Genomic DNA, 25,080 nt, shown 5'->3' on the forward strand with positions numbered 1-25,080 from the left:
AGCTGTTTTTGCTGAAGACTCATGCTCTACCACTTTGAGCCACAGCTCCTCTTCTGGTTTTCTGCTGGTTAATTGGAGATAAGAGTCTCAAGGCCTTTCTTGCCTACCCAGGCTGACTTTGAACCATGATCTTCAGATCTTAGCCTTCTGAGTACCTAGGATTCCAGGTGTGAGCCACCAGCACCCGGCTCCAATGCATTTTTAACCACACAAAAGCCAATGTGTTAATGTTTGCATTTCTTCATTTGTAGGGCTCAGGAGATTTGGTCTATAAATACTGAAGGGCCAGATATTTCTCTTAATTACTATCATTGACACTAATGAACAAAGAGAGATTGACAGGTCATCTGCAGAGATGAGGTCTAGTTACTAGTATCATAAAATTCCATGGTCTCTAGGAGAATGGAAAGAAATACGAATTTAATAACACCCTAGTGTCTTCAACTATCTAGAGATATGTCAAACTCCTGAAGAAAACAAACATTTTCATTGCTTTGGGTTTATATACAACTGTGTCCTTTTTCTTTTTCTTTTTTTAAAGTGCTGGTCCTGGGGCTTGAATGAACCCAGGGCCTGGGCACTGCCCCTGAGCTTTTGTACTCAAAGCTAGCACTCTACCACTTGAGCCACAGAGCCACTTCTGGCTTTTTTGTGTTGTGATAGTAGTAAATTGGAGATAAGAGTCTCATGGACTTTCCTGCCTGGGTTGGCTTCAAACTGTGATCCTCAGATCTCAGCCTCCTGAGAAGCTAGGATTATGGGAGTGAGCCACCAATACTTGGCTTCAACTATATGTTCTTTAGAAAGAAGTTGATAAATGCTACAATTAGGAAAACACACACAAGGAATACATAAAAACACAGGATGTACTCAATCCTGAGACAAGATAGGATTTTCCTTAAGTGGAAAGAAACTAGGTTTTACCAGTGAAATATGTAACATTGTCTTCCAAAAACAAGCCTGCATGACAAACAAAACCCTCTGGTAATTAGATATCAATTTATGTCCTCAAATACCCTTATTTTCCCTCCTTAAGACACTTTGTCTTAAGCTCTTTGGGCTTTGAAGAAAAAGCAAGTCTTGCTGCCCTTGTATACCATATCAGTTCATAACACATGACAGAGGAGGAATTCGTCACTCAGTGATGGAACCATGAAGACTTGGTGTGAGAAGTTTGAGTAACTTGGCTAACTGAGCGGTATGAGACCATGTATCTTCCTTACTGAGTTTCCAGAAGAACCACCCCATATTTCAGCTCAAACAACCCTGTGTCGTGGAAATCTATGCCATGGCTTGGGCATGGTAGTACATACCTGTAACCCAGCTACTCTGAGACCAACCTGAGCAAAAACATGCAATCCCATCTGCAAAAGCAAATAAAAAGGGCTGAGAGCGGTGGAACACTCGGCTAACAAGCATGAAGCTTGCCATAAGCTTTGCTTGAAGAGAGGGAAAATGGCAGCTTCTCATCTGGATCCAGCTGGGATGTTTGATCCTTTCAGGGCAGAGACTGTAAGTCTGTAATTCACAGCTTCATCCGGAGAGCCTGGCACCAGTGCCTCGAACAGGGTAGACATTCAGCAAGTAGTTAGTGAGTAAATACATGATTTTTCACTTGTCCTCATCCCACAGACTCATGCACACATGTAACCCCGTGCCCAGCCCATGATCAGTGGTCCATTTAGTACATTCCTCCATCTGAGGCCATGGTGGTGGATGGCTTATAACACTGCATGAACAAAAGTTTCATATGCAGTTGGGTCAAACAAAGCCAGGGTAGGGAATGCATTGGTTTAACTAGTCTTCCAAGGCAGTGGATCATATCATGTCAATGTCTTTAATGTGAACAGTACAATGTAATCATTGAAACAGAAGAATTAGGGTAAATAGCAAAACTTTGACTCTGACAGAACCCTTTGCTTTCCCAGGGGAGCTGGGTGGTACAGAGGCCCTAGGAGCACATCTGTGGAGGGGGTGTGTTGGGAATTTGGATAGAAGTCTTCTCAAGCTGAAGGTCACTGTTGACCAATAACTAGCCTCCTCCAAGGCCTAGAGGGCTCCAGAGCCTAGGATTCTATCACTGAGTGGGTAGATGGGTGATCTTGATGAAAGGTAAAATGTATACAGCACAGTTGTTACCAGAAAGTAGCAGGAAGGAAGTAGAGAAAAGATGTGTATGTGTGAGCTTCTTACCAGGTGGGAGGGAGGAAATACAGGTTAGTTGTTTCTCCAAGTACAACAGAACAAGAGTAAAAGTCAATCTGGAGTCTCAGCTCTGAGGAGGCTGAGATAAAAGAATCACTAGAACTCTGGGGTTCAAGACCAGTCAAAGCAACATGGCAAGACCCTGTATCAAAAACTAAGTGTATGAAAGCTGACAGTGCAAGATAAATAAACCATACCTCCTAACTGGCCTTCTAGTATTTCTTTCTGAAGATTTTAGAAGGCATGGTTATTATCGTATGCCACTTAAAATCTTAGTCATTGAATTAATATTAAATGTTAATCATTTAAAATTCTTTATCTGTGTCAAGTGTGCACTGCATACATAAAAATCTCTGTAAAAGCACAATTAAGGAGATACTGTTAATTTAATTGTTGAGTTATGCATAGAAGATAAGAAACAGATATTACATGACTTTGATCCTAAGTACATTAAGAACATACTCCTCTCATAACCCTGATATTCTGCCTCACGCTTTGAGAACGATCTCTAGAAGCCTTTCCAGAAGCCAGGCTCACCACCCTCTCTGCTTCTCTTTCCTTGTTCTGAATATTTCCCCTAGACATGAGGGTGAAACACAAAGCATTTTAATGTGTCTCATCTTTGTCTTGAAAAAAGAAAAGGTAGGGAGGGGTGTGTGTGTGTGCTATAAAATTAGCTAGAAAAAGAACATTTTTGTAAGGTAGCATAATGTCAGCAAGGGAACACCAGTGGCTCACACATATAATCATAGCTACTACTCAAGAAGCTGAGATCTGAAGATCGAAGTTCAAAGCCAGCCTGGGCAGGAAAATCATGGGACTTTTATCTCCAATTAACCATCAAAAGGCTGAAGGTTGGAGCTGTGGCTCAAGTGATAGAGTGTTAACCTTGAGAGAAAAAAGCAAAGGCCAGGCCCTGAGTTCAAGCCCTAGAACTAGCACAAAGCAAAAGAAGAAAAGAAAAAAACCTGTGCAACAGCAGTCAGAATTTAAATCAAACACTACTGGAACCCAAATATATGGCATGTTTTTGTGCACATGATATAAAATCTAATAGTGAGAGTAGCCTTTTAAAGAGACGGTTAAATACATGGCATTTATGGAAACCTTGTGCTCTAGAACAGATAAAAACATTTGTGAGACCTTATTCTTTTTTGAACTCTTGACTAGTCAGTGGCAGTTATTTAAGGTGAATTGTAGACTGTATTTTGTGATCCTCTTTGGCTGGAAAATAGCGTGTTCTGTGTTCATCCTGGCTTTTATAGGTAGATGCAAAAGTCAGCATGAATGGAGAGACGGTCCATGGAGAAGAGGAGGACAAAGACAAAGAGGATCTCACAGTGGCAGCTGTCCCCTCCTTAACCAAGTCCCAGATGTTCGAAGGGGTGGCCACTGTGCTTGGCTCCCCCCTAGAGGTGAAACAAGACAACTACAGCATCGAGATCAACATCAAGAAGCCAAATTCTCCGCAGGACCTGACAGTAAGAGCCAGTGTTTATCCCCTTCTTGGGGACAATTCTATCTTAAATGACTGTATCTTAAATCCCATAGGTCATGGCTGTGCAAATTTCTTTCTCCCTGAGTGTATTCGTTTGCCTGGACTACACAACAAAGGACCATAAACTGGGTGGTTTAAATGACAGACATTCATTGTCTTGTAGACCTCGGGGTGAGCAATCCAAAATGAAATGAAGATGTTAGTAAGGGTTGGTTGTTGGTTCCTTCTGTCTGATGTGGGGGGAGAATCTATTCCAGGTCTGTTTTCCACCTCCTGCCAGTGGCTGGAAATCTTTATGCTCCTTGACTTGTGGCATCTGTCTTCATCCCTGTTTTTGTTCCCCACAGGGCTCTCGCTCCCTGTGTGTCTTGCCTGTATGTAAACATTTCCTCTGCTCGTAGGAACACTAGCTATACTGGAGTAGGGAGTGTCTAGGAATAAGGGGCCACAGATAGACCCCTAGGCCGGTACTATCTCATTGTAATTATAATTAATTAATCTTAATTAATTAAAACTACCAGCAACAACTCCATGTCCAAATGAAGCCACCTTCTGGGGGTTAGAACAATACAGGAATTTGGGGAGACATAATTCCAGTCATACCAATGGGCTGGCATTAAAAGTTAACCTAATTCGTAAATAAAACATTGCTGTTGTCTTCATATGTTAGACAGAAATGTTAGACAGAAAAAAAAATGTCTTATTTCCCTGTGTGTTTAGGATCCTGTTAAACTTGTGAATATCATTGGAATCTAGATAGTCAATATAATTTAATTGGTGTTAGTAGAACCTGGCTATTCATCATTGATGATATGTATATAAAGAATCTTTTTCTGATTTTTTTAAAATCACCAAAAATTCAACTAACCTTTTTTTTTTTTTTAGCTTAACTCTTCTTTTTATCTTTCTGCCAGTAGTGGGGCTTGAACTTAGGGTCTAGGTGCTGTCCCTGGGGTTTTTGGCTCGAGGCTAGTACTCTACCCCTTTGAGCCACAGTGCCACTCCCTTCTTCCCCTTTTTTCTTTGAATAAAACGGACTCCTCATTTTAATTCCTTCTTCATTATGTCAAGAAAAGTATCTCGTGATGTATATCACCAATGTCTTCCCATTGGAAAGTAGAATGACTCGGCCTAGAGCAATGTGGTGGCCAGCTTGAAATGAGAGGCTATACTTCAAAACTGGTACCAGCTCAGACTTGATGATTTTGTTTTTGTTTAACTCTTTCACTCAATTCCACGAGGCCATCAAAGGAATAGTGTTCTTGTTAAATAGTGTCTTTCTTCCAAAAACTGCATTCCCAACCGAGACACTCTACAGAGGAGTGGCCTCACCCACCACTAAAATGTCACAATTCCTTAGGGCAAGCTGGAGCTGGTCAAAGGGCACAGCAGCAGCAGCAGTAGGCAGAAAGTATTCAGAGGGATGGAGCAGGAAGGCAGGGCCACTCCTGAGGGGGCTGGGTTGGAGCATCGGCCTTAGCTTCTGACACAGAAGCTGTCATATAATGTGATGTCACCTCTTTGGTTTTCTCCTTGGATGCTGCTTTCTTCCTTTAGAAATAGATTGAATGAAGTTAGGCCTCTGTGCCCACCTAGATCTGTACTTTCTAGTTCTTCCTCTTTGCCTCATCTCTATGAGGTTGGGATGGCCACCACCTAGTGGACAAGCATCCGTCCACTGATAAGGATGAGGCCCAGTTTTTTAACTAGAAAAAGAAACTTGTGGCCAGCTGCCTGTGACTCACACCTATAATTCTAACTACTCAGGAGGCTGAGATCTGAGGATCACAGTTCAAAGCCAGCCTGGGCAGCAAAGCCCATGAAACTCTTATCTCCAATTAATCACACACACAAAAAAAGAAGATGAAAAAAAGAATAAAAAGCTGGAAGCAGAGCAGTTGCTCTTAGTGGTAGAGCACTAGCCTTGAGCTGAAAAAGTTCAGGAATAGCTTCCAGGCCCTGAGTTCAAGCCAGGACTAGCAAAAAAGAAAGGGTGGAGGGAGGGAGAGAGGAAGGGAGGGACAAAGAAAAGAAACTTGCTGAGGGAAAAATGTTTTCATAAAGCAACTAGAAAAGTGTGTAAAACAACATCTCATTAAATAGACTATAGTAAGGAGACCAGCAGGATGTGATATTGCAGAAAACAATATTGCAGATTGCTATGAAATCTGGGAAGGGTTTGTGTAAAGTGCAGATTTTTCACAGTTGACCCTAAGTGTGGATTTGCATCGGAACGCAGAAGAGATACTGCTGCTCCACATGTTGAGAATGGCAGGTTCAAAGGCCTGGGCAGTGGTGCGGGTCATATGAACCCACCAGAAAAGAGATGAGAGGTGATTAACATGAGTAGGTATTTTATGCTCCAGACAGAATGACAGATTCTTCTCCCTCCCAATTATCCATGAGCTGTTTCAAATTGTGTGCATTACCACATTTATGTTAAAATCCCATTGGCAATCGAATACTCTTTGCAGTTTAAAATATTGGCCTCTTAGAAAAATCAGGCTAAGGCACAAATACAAAACTGGAAAAGAACCTGAGAGATCTTCTCTCCAAAAACTTACTTATCCCATGTTTCATAGCTTACTGTAAGATTTATTATGCCTCTCAACGCAATAGATATTTTCTTGGTCTGTTATCATTATATTCGTATTAAAAATCTCTTTTTTTTCCTCAGTGGTACCAAAAGAACCCTCTCCCATAATAACCAAGTCAGGTAGTCACTGTGAGAGTTTGTGTCTGAAGATGAATTTTTGTCTTGTCTTTTAGGTGATTCATAGACTACAGATACCCTTAGGGTTTGGTTTAGTTTGATTTTGGTGCTGGTTCTAGGGCTTGAACTCAGGGCATGGAAGCTGTTCCTGAGCTGTTTTTCTCAAGGCTACTGTTCTACCACTTGAGCCATAGCTCCACTTCAGGCTTTTTGGTGATTCATTGGAGGTGAGAGTTTCATACACTTTCATAAGCTGCCTTCAAACTATTATCCTCAGATCTCAGCCGTCTGAGAAGCTAGGATTACAGGTGTAAGTCACCGGCACCCAGCCATTTTTAGTATTGTCATACAACAAATGAACAAAAGAAAGTTAGAATACATTTTTTTAGAAGCCTCAAATGGGAATAGATATAATGCTCTTCTGGATTAACATAAGATCATCAAATTACCCTCTTGAACAGATGTGAATTTTATACGCATGAGCTGAATTCCTTTATGTTTTCCAGTTTTGTGTGTCAATTACTTCAGTTGTCCTTATTCAAAATATACACACGAGAACAGCTTTTTCCAGAAGACACAATCATCCTTGGAGACATCCTCATAATTCTTCTTCCCACTCTTTTTGCTTCTTCTGTCCAGTCTTCAATTCTGCCTTCTTCCTGCCACCTGGGCTCCTAAGACTCCTCTCTTCACCCCTCACCCCTACATTGACCCCTCTGTTACTCCAGTACTCCATTCCATGCTCCCTCTTACCCACTCATCCCAAATGGCAATGCCCTTGCTCACCTGCTAGCCGATACCTTCCTTCCAGCCTAGTGGCAATTCTCACTAATTAGCCAAACTCCACTCAGCAGTATCTCCTGTTTTCAAACTGAAAGGGAGATGGGGGTGGATGGGGGGAGGGATGCGGAGAAGCTGAATTCCCCATCTTGAAAAAGTTCTGGCCAGGCACCAGTGGCTCACACCTGTAAATAATCCTAACTGCTCAAGAAGAGATCTGAGGCTCGTCCTTTGAGGGAATAAAGTCTGTGCGGCTCTTGTCTCCAAGTAACGAGCAAAATGCTGAAAAGGAGATATGGTTCAAGTAATAGAGTGCCAGCCTTGAGTGAAAAAGCCAAATGAGAGCCTACGTCCCTGAGTTTGAACTCCACTACCAGCACAAAAATAAATAAAATAAAATGAAAAGCTCCTGGCCTTCCTTTTGAAAACTCAGCACTTTCCTTCTGTGTTCTGATCCAGGAAAACTGACAATCAGACCTTTCTTGCTTGTAGGGAGAGCAGGCTAAAGGCGTCTGAGTAGGCGCTGTTTTTCTCCCAAGCTGAAACCAACTGCAAATTCCTCCTAGATGTCAAATGTCTTCAAAAACGACTTCTCTCCAACTAGAAGTAGTCATAGGATTGTTTGATAAGACTCTATAAAAGTAGTTAAAGAGATTTAGATACAGAAGCATTTACAGATTTCAAGAAAGTATTCCGGGCAACTTAAAAACGACATCTTGGCCTGTCTGTTTCCCTTGGATCAGAGCCTCACGCAGTGAGTTTGAAAGTATCCTGTGAAACTTCACTTTTTTTAATTTACAAGCCTGGAGACCTGGTCCTCCATGTAGCTTCTCTTCCTTCCAGTATTCAGAGGTCTGAAAGAGGAGGGAGATACACAGGCAAGTGTGTTGGGCACCTGGATCGTGGTGCCAGGGCATAAACAGATTGCTTTCCTAGGCTCATATCCAGCTAAGTTGTACAGGATTGGAGCCAGGAAATTGCTCAGAATCCCAGAATAGCCACTCAGGAAGGACCTTGGCCATGGCTGCCTCAGCTCATTAGAGGTGAAATGATTGGTCCATGATCCTCAGCGCCTATGCCTAGAACACGGCTAGCATCCAAGCCCTCCATCCCCCATACTTCTCACCTTCCTCCCTCCAAGCCCCAGTCCACCTTGCACGCTGCTTACAGTCAGGCTAGCCCACCAGGAAGGCTCTGGTCAGAAGGTGCAGCCAGTAGCCAGGTAGATTTTGTGGCTGGATCACATCCGTCTGAAGCCAAGAAGCTGCCACCACCCTCGGGGCGTTCTCCGTCAAGCAGAAGCCAACTCCTGGCTTGGAGTCACGTCACGTTAGCCTTTCTGTGCTCCCATTCATGTGCATCCAGGGATTTGTTTTTATTTACTTGTTTGTATTCTTGAGGAAGTGGAGAAGGGAGCCTCTCTAAAATTTGAGCTGAAACTAAAGGAAAGTTTGGGTCAGCCCAACAAGGCAGGTCTTTTTTTCTTCTTCTTCTTTTTTTGGAAAGAAACCTTTGATTCTATCAGTTCTGGTTAACACTGCCAACTTTAAATTCATTTCCTTGGAAGTAATGATTGGAGCACAAAAACAGCAAGCCTTCAGGAGGGAGAAAGCCAGACAGAGGTTAATTAAGACAGCTTTGAGGTTTCCCTTGATTCCAGATATTTTATGTCCATCACAGAATACAGGAAACAGTAGAGAAAATAGAAATGCTAGAATTCCAGCCACAAGGAAATTCATATTGTTAAAGTTGTTTTTTTTAGATACATATCCTTTTCCTCTTTTTTCCCCCAGTGCATATAAAAAATTGTTTAAAGTGGGCTCATCTTTCTGAAATGAGGTTGCAGCTTGCCTTTTCTCTTATTTGGCCTGGCTGTTTTGCTAACAAGGGCTGGATTTGGGTAGCCAAGGTGCACTTAACCTGAGTTTGAGAGAATGACTTTCCTATGAGGGAAAGATTTGTTTTTCCCACCAAAGATGATATACCTGGCCCTTACCCCCTCAGAACCTGGGATGGGTTGGTAGCTGGAATCATGAGTGTCCCATTAAGCTTGCCTCTGTCCTAAAGGACTCTCAGAAGTCCTTGGGGTTGTTGGTTTTTTTGCAGAATAAATGAAGGGGAAGATGAAGAAGGTAGGGAATAGAAAAAGGTAGTTTGCTTCATTTCAGCAATGATCTTGAGACTCTCAAGTGCTTGATTGTTTGTATGGATCAAAAGCTCTAAGTAGTGGAGGAGTCCTGGAGGTGGGCATGTGTCACCACATCCAAATGACAGAGCATGCAGAGGGCCTATGAGAAAGCAATAGCATCTAACAGTTACGCATATTAAAACGAAGCCCTATTGAGCCAGATGCCAGTGGGTCATACCTATAACCCCAGCTACTCAGTGGGCTGAGACCTGAGGATTACAGTTTGAACCCAGCCCAAACAGGAAAGTCCACGAGACTCTTTGTCTCCAATTAACCACTAAAAAGCCAAAACCAGAGCTGTGGCTCAAGTGGTAAGTCACCAGCCTTGAGTGGAAAAAAATGAAGGGGCAGCACCCAGGCCTAATTTCAAGCCTCAGTACTGGTGAGTACATACATTTATGCAAGCACACATACACACAGTGATTATTATTATTACCAACTATGATGGCACACTTCTGTAATCCCAGCACTTGGGAATCTGAGATAGGAGGAAAACTAATTTCAGGCATGCTTGAGATGCACAGTAAGTTCAACCCTAGCCTGAGCTGCATAGGGACACTCTGTCTTAACAAAAAATGAGAAATCCCTGTTTACATTTTACACACTGTCTTTTTATATACTTTCAATGTCTATATTAGCAGCTACATTTATATAAGCTTATGCACATATGCAATCTTACATATGTAGACCTTATATAACAGATAGCTTAAGTGTTTGTGTATTCATAATCGAACCCAGGGTCACGCATGCTAGACCAGCCCTGTACCGCTCTATTTCAGCATGTTCAATATCTTAGTTTTCAGTGATTGTGTGATGTTTCCTTTGGGGACCTAAGTTATTCATTCAATTGTTCCCCAGGGGTTGGATATTTAGGTAGCTCTAAACACCAAAAGCATAGAACTAACACAGTTAAGATACTTTGGAGAAGAACAAGAGCATGATGTGTCCAATAGATTAGACAATGAGATTGAAGTCAGAAACTCTCCTGAGTAGGAGAACAAGGAGAAAGGCTAAACTCCAGTCCAGTTGTCAGTACAGAAAGGAAGCCATGACCAAAAATTATTGTGTTAAAAAGACAACTTACCAGAAGCTGGTTACTGGTGGCTCCAGCCTACCAGCTACTAGAAGACAGACACCTGAAGGATCACGGTTGGAAGCCAGCCCAGGCAAAGTAGTCCTTGAAAATCCATCTCCAATTAACCAGCAAAAAGCAGGACTGGTGACATGGCTCACGTGGTAGAAAACAAAGGGAATAAGAAAAGAAAATTAATGAGAATCAATGAGAGCAGAAACACAGAGATTATTGGGAGCCCAGGAAGGAAGAATGCTTCAAGAATAAAATCCATACCGTTAAGCACAACAGGCGGCTATGTCCAGGACAGGCCACTGAGAGGTGAATTGTAGCCTTAAAAAAAAAAAAAAGGCAACGCCATCATGCCTGTAATCCTAGCTACTTGGAAGGCTGAGATTAGGAGGATTGCAATTCCAGGTAGAAAAGCAGCTGAAAAGAAGGAAACTGGGTGTGGTGGTGGTATATGCTTATTATCCAGCCACTAGGAACTTTAAAATGGGTGATCCTGGCCTAGGTGGGTGTCCAGGCAAGAACCACGACCTTACCTCAAAAATAACCAGTGTAAAATAAAATTCTAGAGATGTAGCTGAGCAGTGGGGCACCTGCCTAATGAGCAGAGGCCCTAAATCCAGTGGAAGAAGAAGAAGGAGGAGGAGGAGGAAGAAGAGGAGGAGGACGAGGAGGAGGAGGAGGAGGAGGAGGAAGAAGATCACTTCACTAGTGGTGTGTCTCTACATCACCATGAAAGGCACTGAGGAGCAAGTGGATGGCAATTGGTTTAGAATCTTTGGTGGGCAAAGGAGGAGTGGGGATGCCAGCACACACAGGCTCCCTCTACAGGCTCCCTGAAAATACAATACCATGTTGCCCTGAAAAATTAGTATTAAGGAAGAACAAAAACTTTTCCTTTTTAGAGCCTTCGAAGGAATACTTAATTCAGAGTGTGAAAATAATCTTTTTTTTCAGGAGATGGCGGAGGAAACCAAACTGAACAGCCAAGAGGATAAGAATGATGGAGGAAACCCAGGAAAAGAGAACACAGGGCTGGACACAGCAGGTTTGTCTCATTGCACACTTGTTTTTTTGTGTGCATTTTTTTTAATTGTGAAAATCCTGAACAGAGGGGTTACAGTTACATGCGCAAGGTAATGAGTGCATTTCCTATCAAGCATTGTTGCCTCCTCCGTTGTTTTTCCCATACCATCCCTTCCCTCCCACCTCCACAACTACCCCCCACCCAAGTTGTAAAGCTCGTTTTCATCGTAGTGTCTTGTACATCTCATTGTTGCCATGCCCACTTGTTTTAAAGCAAAGCGCCATTTTTCCTATTTAACCAACCAGAAGGTAGAAGTAAGTCTCTGCAAGTGGTGGGGGAGTGCTGCCACCTAGAGGCTCCCTGATGAAATTGCCACCAAAGTATTCATGCTGTACTATTAGGAGCCCAAGGCTTGTTGTTGTTGTTGTTTTTGCTGTTCTATGAGTTATCTTTTGAAAATGTGTCTTCATCCATATAAAAGGTATTTTCTTCCATAAACAATTCTAAAATGTGTTATCTCTAGAAAATGTATCTTCATCCTAATAATAAACAGGTATTTTCTTCCATAAACAGTTCTAAAAAGGTTTTGACATACTGTAACAGTAATAGATAAGACATACATCAAATATATTTAATAAAAAGTCTGAGGAGAGCTGGGGGCATGGCTGAAGTAATAGAGCACTTGCCTAGCAAGGAAAGGGCTTGAGTTAAAACCCCTGCATGGCCCCAGGAAAAGCTTTGGCAGAGGTTGTAACTCAGTGGTAGAGTGCTTGTCTAGTGTGTGTGTGAAGTTTTGGTCCCCATCACCACATACATATGTGTGTGTGTCTATGTGTGTTGTGTAAAAGTAATGTTATGAATCTGGTTAGTGAGTAATAATATATTCTATCCCTGTTTTGAAAAGGGCACAATCTGTTTCCTAAAGTATTGTTCCTCAATTTTGTGTGTGTGTAATTTTATCACTATTTTATAATTTTTTCTTTTGATAAGTGTGAAAACATTCCCCCCTCCCAGAACCAAATCATTCTTAAATGGCATTTTAAAATAGATCAATTATGTCATTAGTACAAATAATAGCATGTGTGTTCCTAAGCTAGCCTCCAACATTTTGGTGACATTCCTGGTGACACCCAGTTCTTTATATGTCAGCGAATAGCTGGCTTTCAGTGGGCTCAACACCCCAGTCCCACAATCCTTGGCACATTCCAGTGAAGAAAATGTGATGTTAAAAGGAAAGGCTAGGCTGCCACTCCGTCCTGGTGGCAGAAATGATCTCTTACCCACCCCAACTGTCATTAAGTGTGTGCTGTGTTCTTCGATTCAGGTGATTCTGCAGAAGACCTAGCCCCACTAAGGGAGGTTCTTTGGTGGGAGTTTTTTTTTAATCACCTTTTCTTGTAATATCCAGAAAGAGTTTGGAGGATTCTGGCACCTCAGCCTCATTGCTACGCAGCCCACACTGCAATCCAGCTTCTGATTGGGGAAGGAGGCAGTGGAGGGGGAGGGAATATGGGCTAAACGTTTCCTTGACCATACAAAAAATGGTTCTTTCTATGATTTGCTTTCCAATGTTCCGTCTCTGCATTCAATTCCCTTTCAGAGCCACAGCACTTTACGACAACTGTGACTCGATGCAGCCCAACAGTGGCCTTTGTGGAGTTTTCCTCCAGTCCCCAGCTGAAAAATGATGTGCCAGAAGAAGAAAAAGACCAGAGAAAGCCAGAAAGTGAAATGGGTGGAAAAGTAGAGCTGGTGCTGTCACAAAAGGTAAAGTAAATGCAGGTGTTATTATGTCTCATCCTGCAGCTGCTATGGCTCTGATGGATGATTAAAGTTTCTTTTCCCCTCATCTTCCTCCTCTCTAGTCTATGTTCTTTCTATGAGACAAATATGGAGGCTGAAATCTGAGGATCACATTTTGAAGCCAAACCGAGACCAAAGTCTATGCGATTCTTAAATCCACTAAGCTAATCCCCCCCAAAAATGAGTCAAGTGATAGCTAGCCTTGAGCAAAAGGAGCTCAGAAAGGATGCCCAGTGCATGAGTTCAGGCCCCAGGACTGGTACATGCACACGCAAAGTAAATGTAGAAAGGGAAGGTATACATTAAAACATGTGCTAAACATCTCAAGTATATTCTAATGTATCAATTTTTAAGAAGTTAATGCAGTTAAAATTAAAATGTAATTTAAATATAAGTTTAAAAGCCTCACAGGCTTCATTTTGCTGTGTGTTAGCTTGTCTTTTTTACTTTTAACTCATCAGGTTACTAATATTCTCTTTTCAGTGTTAACCAGCTTTTAGCAATGGTACTTCTGATGTCACAGGATTTGAATAATAGAATACATAAGAAGTTGTTCTTCTGATATAATGGGTTTAAAAGTCTTTTTAATTTTTATTCTTCCATGTTTGGAATCAGACCACTCACATTGGTTAGGTGTGCTTTAAAATTTACTCCAGGTGTTCTCAAATTTGGCTTCCCCCTAGAATTTAAAAAAATTATGACTGTATCCATAACATTCAGTGTATTGTGGGGGGAGGGGTTGTGTGTGTTGTGTGTGTGTGTGTGTGTGTGTGTGTGTGTGTGTGTGTAAAAATGCAACTTGGTAAATTGAGGGGATGAGTGAAATAATGAGAGAGGAGAGAGACTGGTAAAACATGGATAAACATGGATTGTAATCACAAACTGACATGTTGAATTGAAACCTCTTTGTATAACTACTTAAGGATTAAATAAACAAATACAAGAGAAAAGAACTGGAAAAAAATTATACCAAGACCCTTTCAGACCAATAGATTTGAATCCCTGGAGGCAGGCCCCAGGTATCTGTATTTTTTTTCTGTAGGTCATGGGGCTTGAACTCTGGGCCTGGGTGCTGTCCCTTAGCTCTTCAGCTCAAGGCTAGCACTTTACCACTTGAGCCACAGCACCACTTCCAGTTTTCTGGTGGTTTATTGGAGATAAGAGTTTCACAGCTTTTTTAGCCCAGGCTGGCTTTGAACTGCAATCCTCAGATCTCAGCCTCCTGAGTAGCTAGGATTACAGGCATAAGTCACTGCCACCTGGCTGGTATCTGTAATTTTTTAAAGCTCCCAGATAAACAGACCACCAAGATGGAGAGACACTGTCTGGCAAAACTGTGGCCAATGATATGTAGTAAGATTCCACCTTGAAAATCAGTCCTGCAGGTCCTGCAGCAAAATTACTCAGGAATAGCTAGCCCCTAGATCCTTGAGTTCAAGCCAAAAGATGGACAAACAAAATTTTAAAAAAATCAGTCCTACATTTGGACTTGACTTTGAAGTGAAAATTTTACCAAGGGGGTTAAAATTCATATGTAAGTTACTGAGCCATTTTGCTGTGTCAGGTACCTGAGACCTTCACCAGTGAATACCACACAGCCCCAAAGCCCTACAGAGCTAAGAATGATGGGCCACTGGCAGAGCCTCTAAAATGCCTGGTGCCTTGATGTGTGGTGGGTGTTTCAGACTCTTGCTATTTTCTGTGTAGAATTGGAGAATGGTCTGGAGGTCTGTAAAGACAAATTAAACTGTAGGCCAAACAGTCGCTCAGGGGCAGTTTCCCATCTTCTTCAGGAACGCCTTATCCAAAATATATTTGCTCCCTTTATTATGTTTGAAAACTAATTTTTTCCACTTAAATCCAAAATGAAAGGAAAACACCTTCGCATTCCTATTTTATAGGCAGAATACTTTTATCAAACAGGTTGGCAGCCACCATAGAATTGGCATTTCTCGTCATCTGCCCTTAACTGTGTTACAGCCACCTTTAGCTATGCCCCATCTATACCACTATGGGAAATTTTAGCTTCAGAAGCACTCAAGTTTAGATTGTTTTGTTTTGTTTATTGCTTGCTTGATTGGTTGGTTGCTGATTGGTTGAGTGTGTGGGTGGGTGGGTTTTTGTTTTCTTTTTTTTTTTTTGCTCTGAAGCCTTTGGCTATCTAGCAAACATTATCCACAGATTAATATATTTAAAGCATAAAATGAGATACACAAGAATTGCTGAGTTGTCCTTGCTGTCAAGCTATGCAGCGCCCCAAATTCCATTCTTGGACTCCAGGGTGAAAACTCCTGCTAGTTAATTAACAGATGGAGCCCAGCATCTCCACCCACACCATATGACTTTCTCCCCTTCCACCCAGCCCTCCTGTAGTTTTTACATCACAGTGCTCACAGTGGATATAATAACTTTTATTTTCTGATTTCACTTGAAGCTATACCCTTGTAAAACAATCTTCCCAGTCCAGCAAGCTGACTTTTCTTTCTTTTTCTTTTTTCTTTTTTGGTCAGTTATGGGGCTTGACTCTAGGCCTGAGCACTATCCCTGAGCTCTTCAGCTTGAGTCGAGCACTCCACCACTTGAGCCACAGAGCCACGTCCAGTTTTCTGGTGGTTAATTGGGGATAAGAGTCTAACAAAATTTCCTGCCCAGGCTGGCTTTGAACTGTGACCCTCAGATTTCAGCTTCCTTGAGTATCTAGGATTGCAGGCATGCTGACTTTTCTTTCTAGCATCATTCTGAGCATTTCTGCTGACCATTCGTTGTTTCATTTATCTGAATTTTTTTTTTTTGCCCATCATGGGGCCTAAACTCTGGGCCTGGGCACTGTCCCTCAGCTCTTCAGCTCAAGGCTAGCACTCTACCACTTGAGCCACAGCGCCACTTCCAGCTTTTTCTGCTTATGTGGTGCTGAGGAATCAAACCCAGGGCCTCATGCATGCAAGGCAAGCACTCTACCACTGAGCCACCTTCCCAGCCCCCTGAAATGTATTTTTGTCTGCCTTTACCACAGAAGAAATAATATGCATTAGATGAAGATCTGAGAGTTGTCATCTTAGAAAAGACCAGGCCTTAGCTTTCCTAGATATCTCATAATTGAAGTTCATTCAGACATCTGGTTGACCTCAGCAATGCAGAATGAGGTGGTTGACTATTTTTCTTCAGGATTCTCTTAGGATTGGATATATTATTAATAAAGAAAAATAAAATCCTACCGAGAAAAAAAACTCATTTATTTATCCTCAGAACCAAAGGATAATTCATATTCTGATGAAATAAATGCTCTACTGTCCTCATATATATAAATATATATGTATGTATATGCATATATATAATATATACAACATATATGTATACATATGTGTTTATATATATTTATATAATATGAAAATTCCTTGTGGGTCTTGAACTCTGGGCCTGGGCACTGTCTCTTCAGCTCAAGGTGAGTGCTCTACCAGCTGAGTACCACTTCCAGTTTTCTGGTGGTTAATTGGAAATAAGAGTCTCATAGACTTTTCCTGCCCAGGCTTGCTTTGAACCGCCATCCTCAGATATTAGCCCCCTGAATAGCTAGGGTTACAAGCATGAGCCACCAGCACCCGGCACATGCATTTTTTTTATTTTTAAATTTTTTTCTTTCTTTATTAAAAACCTCCTTTATTTCCCCTTCCCATCCCTTCCCATCTTCCCCCGCCCACCTCCCCTACACCTCCCCCCCACCCCACGGCCAAAGTTGTAAAGTTTGTTTTTCGATATAACGATTTGTACATCTCATTGTTGCAATGGGTCCACCTGTATCCCTATTGAAACGATTTGATTTTTTTTTGATTTGATTTTTTTAATTAAGCAAGCAAGGAATTTTTAAGCTAGAAATTAGGGAATGATTTGCCACAAGGACACATAGTCTAACATACTTTCCTCAGGCCAGCCTTGCTCAGCACTGTTTGATGCTTATTTGTGCTTACTGCTGCTTTGACAACAAGCAGAGTCACTGTTAGTTCTTATATAAGACTCACCCATGGTAGATACAACAGCTTTTGTTTTCTTATTTCATTGAAACTATTCCTTTGTAAAACAATGTGCTTTACGGACGTTTATGAGGGGTGGAGTAGTATCTTGAGCATTAAAATGATGATATTACTGTAATGTTTAGTACTTGTAGAGTAAGGTTTTCAAAAATTATGTTTACAGATCCTTTCAATCTGGAACATCTCATTTCCTGACATGATATGTTAGTATTGTGTGGTGTTAGAAATAAAATATGTGATTGGCCAATAAACAGAGGAGAGAGTAACATATAGTTGTAAAGATGAAGCTCCTGTCTTCTCGATTTGAAGAAAGGGATCACTTGTTTTTATGCCCTTGTTTTATTTCTCTGAAAAACTGACCTCTGTGAACATAGTCAAGCCAAAGAGTTTTAGGGAAAGAACAACAACAAAAGTCCATGGAAAAGTTAAATGTTTACATTTAATTGACTTCTTAAAGTCTACCTTAGGTTGCATTTGTTAATGATCAATACATAATAATGTTTATGTCTGGTGTCCATGATCCAGGTGGTAAAGCCAAAATCTCCAGAGCCAGAAGCAACCTTGACCTTTCCATATCTGGATAAAATGCCCGAATCCAACCAACTACACTTGCCAAATCTGAATTCACAAGGTAAGGAGAAGGAAATGCTTTAGCTCTTCACATTTGTCTGGGCCCCTCTGTGTAAAATATTCTTTATTTTAAATGATGGTTATTCCCCTTAAACTGATGCTCCTTTCGACATGGTATTTGCAGAGTCTGTGATGGTTGAATTAAGAATTTCAGAATGGACAGCTAAGGGTGAATTCTCTATGTGGCCAAGCAAATTCCAACTGCTAAGGCCTCTGAGTCTGCCATAGACTATGGACACAAAGAGGGTCTGAATAAGGATTTGAGACCTTATAAACTTTTTGTAAGCTGGTCACGCTGGCTCATGCCTGTAAACCTAGCTGCTCAGGAGGCTGCGATCTGAGGATCGCAGTTCAAAGCCAGCCCAGGCAGGAAAGTCCATGAGACTCTTATCTCCAAGTAACCACTAGAAAACTGGAAGTGGCGCTGTGGCTCAAGTTGTAGAGCACTTGCCTTGCGCTTAAGAGCACAGGGACAGTACCCAGGGCCAGAGTTCAAGCCCCACGACCAACAAAGAAAAACAAAAGCTTTTGTATTCACTCCAAAACATAAAAAAAATTTAAAAATCTAAAAGAAATCAGTAAGACTTCTTAAAGTTTATGATCCATAGTACGCCACTTCTATTGTCAATTTGAGTTTTCATAGAGTGTTCATATATTTATTATTTCCAAGACACCATGAATGTGCCCAAGCTCTAGGTTTGGGACCACCCAGACCATGTCTGCTTCTGTGAGCCTGGACAGGAGCCAGGGTTGACACTTCTAACAAGCTATAATAAGAGGAAGCTGGTATGGTAGACTCAGGGACCATACCATGAAAACCTCTGACTTGAAAAATTGATTTATGTAAAGGGTGGCTCAAAGACATGGTTGATAGCTCTAAAAATAACAGCTATACTTGTTTGGAGTTTGTAAAGCTCCAGTCTTTCCAGAAGCAAGAAGTTACCTTAAAAGACATGATTTGACTGGGTACTGGTGGCTCACACCTGTAATCCTAGCTACTCAGGAGGCTGAGATCTACGGATCTTGGTTCAAAGCCAATCCCAGAAAGTCCATTGAGACTCTTATCTCCAGTTAAGCAACAACAACAACAAAAAAGAGCTGAAAGTGGAGCTATGGCTCAAATGGTAGAGTGCTAGCCTGAGCAAAAAAAGCTCAGGGACAGCACCCAGGCCCTGAGTTCAAACCCTAGAACTGGCACACACACACAAAAGACATATTTATCTTTCATTGGGGCAAGGATGAGTGCAAGTAATGAATGAGTCTTTGTCCAAATATATAAGCCAGTACACATCTAAATGACCCTAAAGTCCAGCCGCAAATCTCAGGGAACCATACAGTCAGGAAAGAATCCTGGAGTCATAGCTAAAAATTTATATTTCCCCCATTTGGGGTGAAGGTGGACATGGGGTTTGAACTCAGGACCTTTCGCTTGCTAACTAGGCACTAAATGAATGACCTGAGCTCCCCCTCTAGCCCTTTCTAAGACAGAATATTGCATGTTTGCCTGGGGCTAGCCTCAGGCACTCCGTCTGCTGCCTAGCCCTCCAGCATAGCTGGGGATACAGCTGTGAATCACAGCACATGCTTTACTATTCAAGACTGGTCTTCCTAAGATTTTATTTGGTCTGGCCTTGAACTGTGATTCTCCTGACCTCTTCCTCTCCAGTGGCTGGAATTAGAGAGGTGAGCCACTGCACCTAGCAGCTCTCCTATTTCTTTAAATTCACCTGTCTATAGATTGTTCATCCCACTGATTGTATACAGTCTACTGTTGACTCTAATGATGTTCCATGGTTTTCCCTTGAACACACACACACACACACACACACACACACACACACACACACACACATCAATATAGTTTTACATACGCTGAATACATTAATAAAATGCAGTGAAAGTTGACAAATCTCCTCTTCTCAACTCTCTCAAAGCAGTAGAAAGATTACTGATAATATTATGTCAGAGCCAGGCTAACCCGGAGTTGAAAGGACACAAACGCTTTAGGTTAGATGCACCACATATACACATAGGCACATTTCTTCTCTACATATAAAAGGAAGATGGATGTTACCTTCCACAATCATCTTCATAAAAATCAGATGGGGTCCAGGCACCAGTGCTCATGCCTGGAATTTTAGCTACTCAGGAGGTTGAGACCTGAGGATCATGATAGGAAAATCTATGGGGACTCTTTATCTCCAATTAACCACCACAAAAACAAAAGTGGGGAACTGTGGCCCAAAGTGGTAGAGTGCTAGCCTTCAATGAAAAAAAGCAGAGGGACAACAGCCAGGCTCTGAGTTCAAGCCCCAGTAACACCCTACACACACACACACACACACACACACACACACACACACACACACTACTGCTACTACTACTACTACTACTTTACTACCCCTTAGACCTTTCCAACATCCCCTATACCCACACAAACTCTGTATGTTCAGATTTCACAAGTAAACAGAATCCCCATTAAATCTGAGTATTAAATTCACCAAGCACCCAGTCAGAGAGCAGGTGCACAAGCTGTCGGGGTTTTCATTGACCCTTGTCAGGGTTTCAGGCCTTGCATGTGTTTGAGTATGTGAGGGTCCCTGACTCTTGATTCCTGGGTGTCACGTGGTTTGGTCCAGTTCTTGCCTGGTTTCATGGTTTTCTGTTTGTTCTGTTCTGCATCTGATCCAGAGCCGCCTGGCCCTGCCAGCATGCCGCTGAGAGTTCAGAACTCTTGGCGACGGTCCCAGTTTTTCTCGCAGTCAGGTAAACGCTATTCTAGGTAGCTGTGGTTCTTTTGTATGAAAATACTTGTTGGGCCACCAATGATTTCCGGCATTTGTCCTCATTTCTGACTTGAGAGAGAGAGAGAGAGAGAGACAAAAAAAATAAGAGTGCTTATTTCTGACATAGCAAAATATCAACACCAATTACACTCAAGTTTGGAGAAGATCCATAGAATTCTCTGTTAATTTTAAGATTGCAAAGACACAACATTTGTGTGTGTGTCTGTGAGTACTGGCGCTTGAACTCAGGACCAAGGCACTCTCTCTTACACAAGGTTGGCACTGTACTACTTGAGCCTCACCTCCACTTCTGTCTTTTGGCTGGTTTATTGGAGATAAGAGGCCTAGGAGCTGGCTTCAAACCACGATCCTCCAATTTCAACCCCCTGTGTAACTAGCATTACAGGCATGAGCTACTGGTGCCTAGCTAACCCCTTCATTTTCAAACAAAGACTGGAAACACTTAGCAGAAAGTGGTTCTGTCTCTCTTGTTAACTGTGTCACTTTCTGTCCTTCCTGGATGACACATGGCCTCTCTATGCTACACCTGCAGGTCAGACATGAGGGGACTGCCCAGTCATGCTGGAGTAAGGTGCATTAAGAGCCAGCACAGTAGCCATAGCAATTGCTTCGTAAGTCTAGTGCCTGGTGCTGATGTGGTCAGCGGTACACTGTTCCTGGCTTTGGGTGATGGTATAGCTGCTGCAAAGGTCTGCTTTATTATGATTTCCTGATACCCTGGATTTTCCAAAAATAAAAACAAAAGGTCTAAAACTGACATAAGACCTCCGTGAAGAGGATACAAATAAAAGAGAAATTAGAAGCTACTCATATTGATCTATTTTTCCTTCCTTTATTCTGTACAGTGGATTCTCCAAGCAGTGAAAAGTCACCTGTTACTACACCTGTAAGTATCTCCTTTTGGGTTTGTTTTTTTCTCTGGTCATTGGGGCTTGAACTCAGGACCTGGGCACTGTCCCTGAGCTCTTTTGTTCAAGGCTAGAGCTCTACCACTTCAAGTCACAGCTCCACTTCTGGTTTTCAGGTGGTTCATTGGAGCTAAGTGTCTCACAAACTTTCCTGCTTGAGCTGGCTTTGAACCATGATCCTCAAATCTCAGCTTCTTAAGTAGGTAGGATGACAGGCCAGCACCCGGCAGTATCTCACTTTAAGAAGAAAGACGGTGCATTTTGTGTGACTTTAATTTATAATATAGTTGGTTATCTTAAAGAAGATTCAACCAAATAAGAGATTTAAAAGACAATTGATCTTCAGAGAATAATTTCATGCTGCCAGGCCATTGTGGAGATGGGGGCCATGATTCTACAAGATTATCATCAAGCCTACAAACCAAATGGAAAGTCAGAAAAGCAGACTCTAAAAGAAGCATTTAAACTGGATACGCTGGTAGAAGTTAATACTCAGAGACATTTCTGTAGACATTCAAAAAGTGAAATCTGTGGATCATTGTTAGAAGTCAGCCCAGACAGGGAAGTTGTGAGACTCTTACCCCCAACTAACCATCAGGAAACACCAGGAAATGAAGCTGTGGCTTAAGTGGTAGAGCCCCAGCCTTGAGAGGAAAAGCTAAGGGTTAGCACCCAGGCCCTGAGTTCAGGCCTTCAGTACTGGCATAGAGACACCAAAACATGTCACAGATTCACACCAACATTTTGGTGCCACCAAAGCAGACATTTAGCTATGCAAAGCCTTCTGTTCCCGTGACCCGCGGGACCAGGCTGGAAACTATTTGCCTTCTCTTCCTCTGGATGGTCTGTGAGGATGTGTTCCCTTCTGATCCTGAATGTTTTCTGTTTTGTTTTGTTTGTGTTTGGAGCAGTTTAAGTTCTGGGCATGGGACCCGGAAGAAGAGCGCAGACGACAGGAAAAATGGCAACAGGAACAGGAACGTTTGCTCCAGGTAGGACTAGGTGTACCTCATTACCTTTTCCTCTTGACAATTCTCTCTTCGTTTCTGGTGCATTGAATAGATTTTCTAGGACAGGAAGCAGATGGAATCTGATGCATCAGTCTGTAGATTCAACAGTGTCCCATAACTAACTCTTCCTGCCGAAAGCTTCTCTGGTGAAGAGAAAGGAAAAGTCTTTACATTGACATGCAGAACACCTCCAAGCATTGATTAAGGATCAGTCTGCCCTTTTGTTACCTTCTTAGTCACTAATTTTCAGTGACAAACTAACTGCAAGAAGGAATTACCCAAAAGCTATTTAAGGGCATAAAGGAAGACTAAAATCTGGCCTTTGTCTAGTTCCTTAAGTAGAAATCTGCTCCATCGTTGAGTAAAGTAGCTGGATTATCAATTCTCTGGGACTCCTGGGAGGAAATTTATCTTGCTCTTAATTCACATCTGTTTCCTGGATTAACAGGGCTTCCCAAAGCAACATAGTAAATTAAAACCTAATCTATGTTGAGTACTCCAGATGTGGCAGGAACTGCACTTGGCACTAGACATCATTCATCTAATTTAATCCTCATTCAACCCTTCAAAGTAGTCTGATTGGTCCTCATTTACAATTACACAGAAACCAAGACTCATAAAAGTTACATTAATGCTTCCGAACTCACACAGCAAAGAGACATTGAGCCTAGACTCAGATCCAAGTCTACAAAACTCTAAAACCCACGCTCATCTCACTATTCTCCCAAAGCATTGAAGCAGCCAAAAAAAAAAAAAAAATCCTAAAGGAGAAGAATTCAAACTTCATTAGCTTTGCTGACTTTCTACTGTGTGAAAAGTGATGCTTAATACAACTTTATTTTACTTACTTTTTCTTCAATTTATTGTTTCATCCTTTTGGCTTGAATGCAAGGGGTAGAGGAGTAGTTTAGAGAGTTGTAGTGTGGCATTTATTCTGAAGTTAAGGCTGGCACCTTTGAAACACTCCGTAAGAAGCCAATTCCCAGAGCTGTTGGGACTTCGGGGTTCGTTGGGAACCCTGGCCCTCTGCTGTGGTCTTGGAAATGAAGTGCTTGCTCCCTGGGCTAAGTGATGAACAGTCAGAAGTCACACATGCTCCAGAGGAAAGAAGATGGGCATGCTGTGTACGTTCTATCTTCCAAAGGTGGGCATGCTTGCTTGTAGTCACGGACAGCTGGCCCTTGTCACTCCTGCCCTTACTTACATGGTGGCATTATGATTTTGTAGGCTCTGGTATTTGTGAGAGAAAGAAGGAATGAAGGTATGTGTGTGTGAGAGAGAGAGACAGACAGACAGAGAGAGACAGAAACGGAGACAGAGAGCCACAGAGACGGAGAGAAGCTACATCTCAGTTAATGGAGGTGCCAAGAACTATTGGACCCAAAAGTGTAACTTGTCAGTTTCAATTGTTTATTAGCCTTGGTGTAATTTTTAAGTCTGTTTTCCTATTGTGAAAAGCTCCTGAAGTCTACTCTAAAACTTCCCAGCGTTCAGTTTGGGTAATAAGTTTTCACATGGGTTGACCAATTTGTGGTTTTGCTAGAATGTTTGGAAAAACACCAGCCTGCCGACATCCCACGGAAGGAAGTCCTTTTGTTTCTAAGATTGTGGCATAACATATCATTCCTGGAGGAATCTCCCTACCTTCCCCAAGCAAAGAAACAAGCAAGTGGGTCTCAGCCTCAGAGAGGATTGCCAATAGCCAATGGATGATGGAGTGTGTGTGGCACATACTCTTGACTCTGTATCTCCATTTTCTCAGGATGCCATTCCCAAGGCCTCTAGGATGTCAGTTCTCCTTTCAAGCTTTACTGTATTTTTATTTATTTTGTTTCTTATACTCGTACTAGAGTTTTAACTCAGGACCATAACACTCTGACTTAGCTCTTTCTGCTCACTGCTGGTGCTCTACAACTTCCTGCTCTTTGCCAGTTTATTGGAGATAAGAGTCCCTTGGTTTTTGTCTGTCTGGGCTGGTTCTGAACCTCCTGAATAGCGAGGATTATATGTATGGCGAGCCCTTAGCTCAAGCTTTGATTGTGTGTGTGTGTGTGTGTGTGTGTGTGTGTGCACGCACACACATGTGCACACATGGTGCACACATATCATTCCTAGAGCTTAAACTCTGGGCCAGAGCCTGCGTACCATCCCTTAGCTTTTGTACTCAAGGCTACTATTCTATCACCTTGAGTTACAGCTCTACTTCTGATTTGTTTGTGTGTGAGTAATTTGAGATTAGAGCCTCACTGACTTTCCTGCCCCAGCTGGTTTCGAACCATGATCCTCAGATCTCAGCTTCCTGAGTAACTGAGATTACAGGCATGAGCCACTGGCACCAGGCTCAGCTTTGATTTTAATCTCTATTTATTCATTCCTTCCAGTCAGCTTCTCCAGGGCTCCAG

General features: G+C 42.1%; 1 protein-coding gene across 5 annotated transcripts in view; it reads left to right on the forward strand.

Annotated features, from left to right (window-relative positions):
- Limch1 (LIM and calponin homology domains 1) overlaps positions 1 to 25,080 on the forward strand; it is a 308,334-nt gene that overhangs the window by 261,370 nt on the left and 21,884 nt on the right. For 2 of the 5 annotated variants that reach the window (XM_013009081.1, XM_013009083.1), the window contains 6 exons: positions 3,471 to 3,686; positions 11,423 to 11,513; positions 13,093 to 13,259; positions 17,849 to 17,954; positions 21,606 to 21,646; positions 22,577 to 22,660. In XM_013009081.1, the coding sequence (XP_012864535.1) occupies positions 3,471 to 3,686; positions 11,423 to 11,513; positions 13,093 to 13,259; positions 17,849 to 17,954; positions 21,606 to 21,646; positions 22,577 to 22,660 (705 nt within the window). Of the gene's footprint in view, positions 1 to 3,470; positions 3,687 to 11,422; positions 11,514 to 13,092; positions 13,260 to 17,848; positions 17,955 to 20,644; positions 20,720 to 21,605; positions 21,647 to 22,576; positions 22,661 to 25,080 lie in introns of all 5 variants that reach the window. The other 3 variants (XM_013009082.1, XM_013009084.1, XM_013009085.1) reach the window with 2 other exon arrangements.

The sequence above is a fragment of the Dipodomys ordii genome, unplaced genomic scaffold (genome assembly GCF_000151885.1).
Source record: "Dipodomys ordii isolate 6190 unplaced genomic scaffold, Dord_2.0 Scaffold8, whole genome shotgun sequence".
In the NCBI taxonomy this organism is placed as follows: Eukaryota; Metazoa; Chordata; class Mammalia; order Rodentia; family Heteromyidae; genus Dipodomys; species Dipodomys ordii.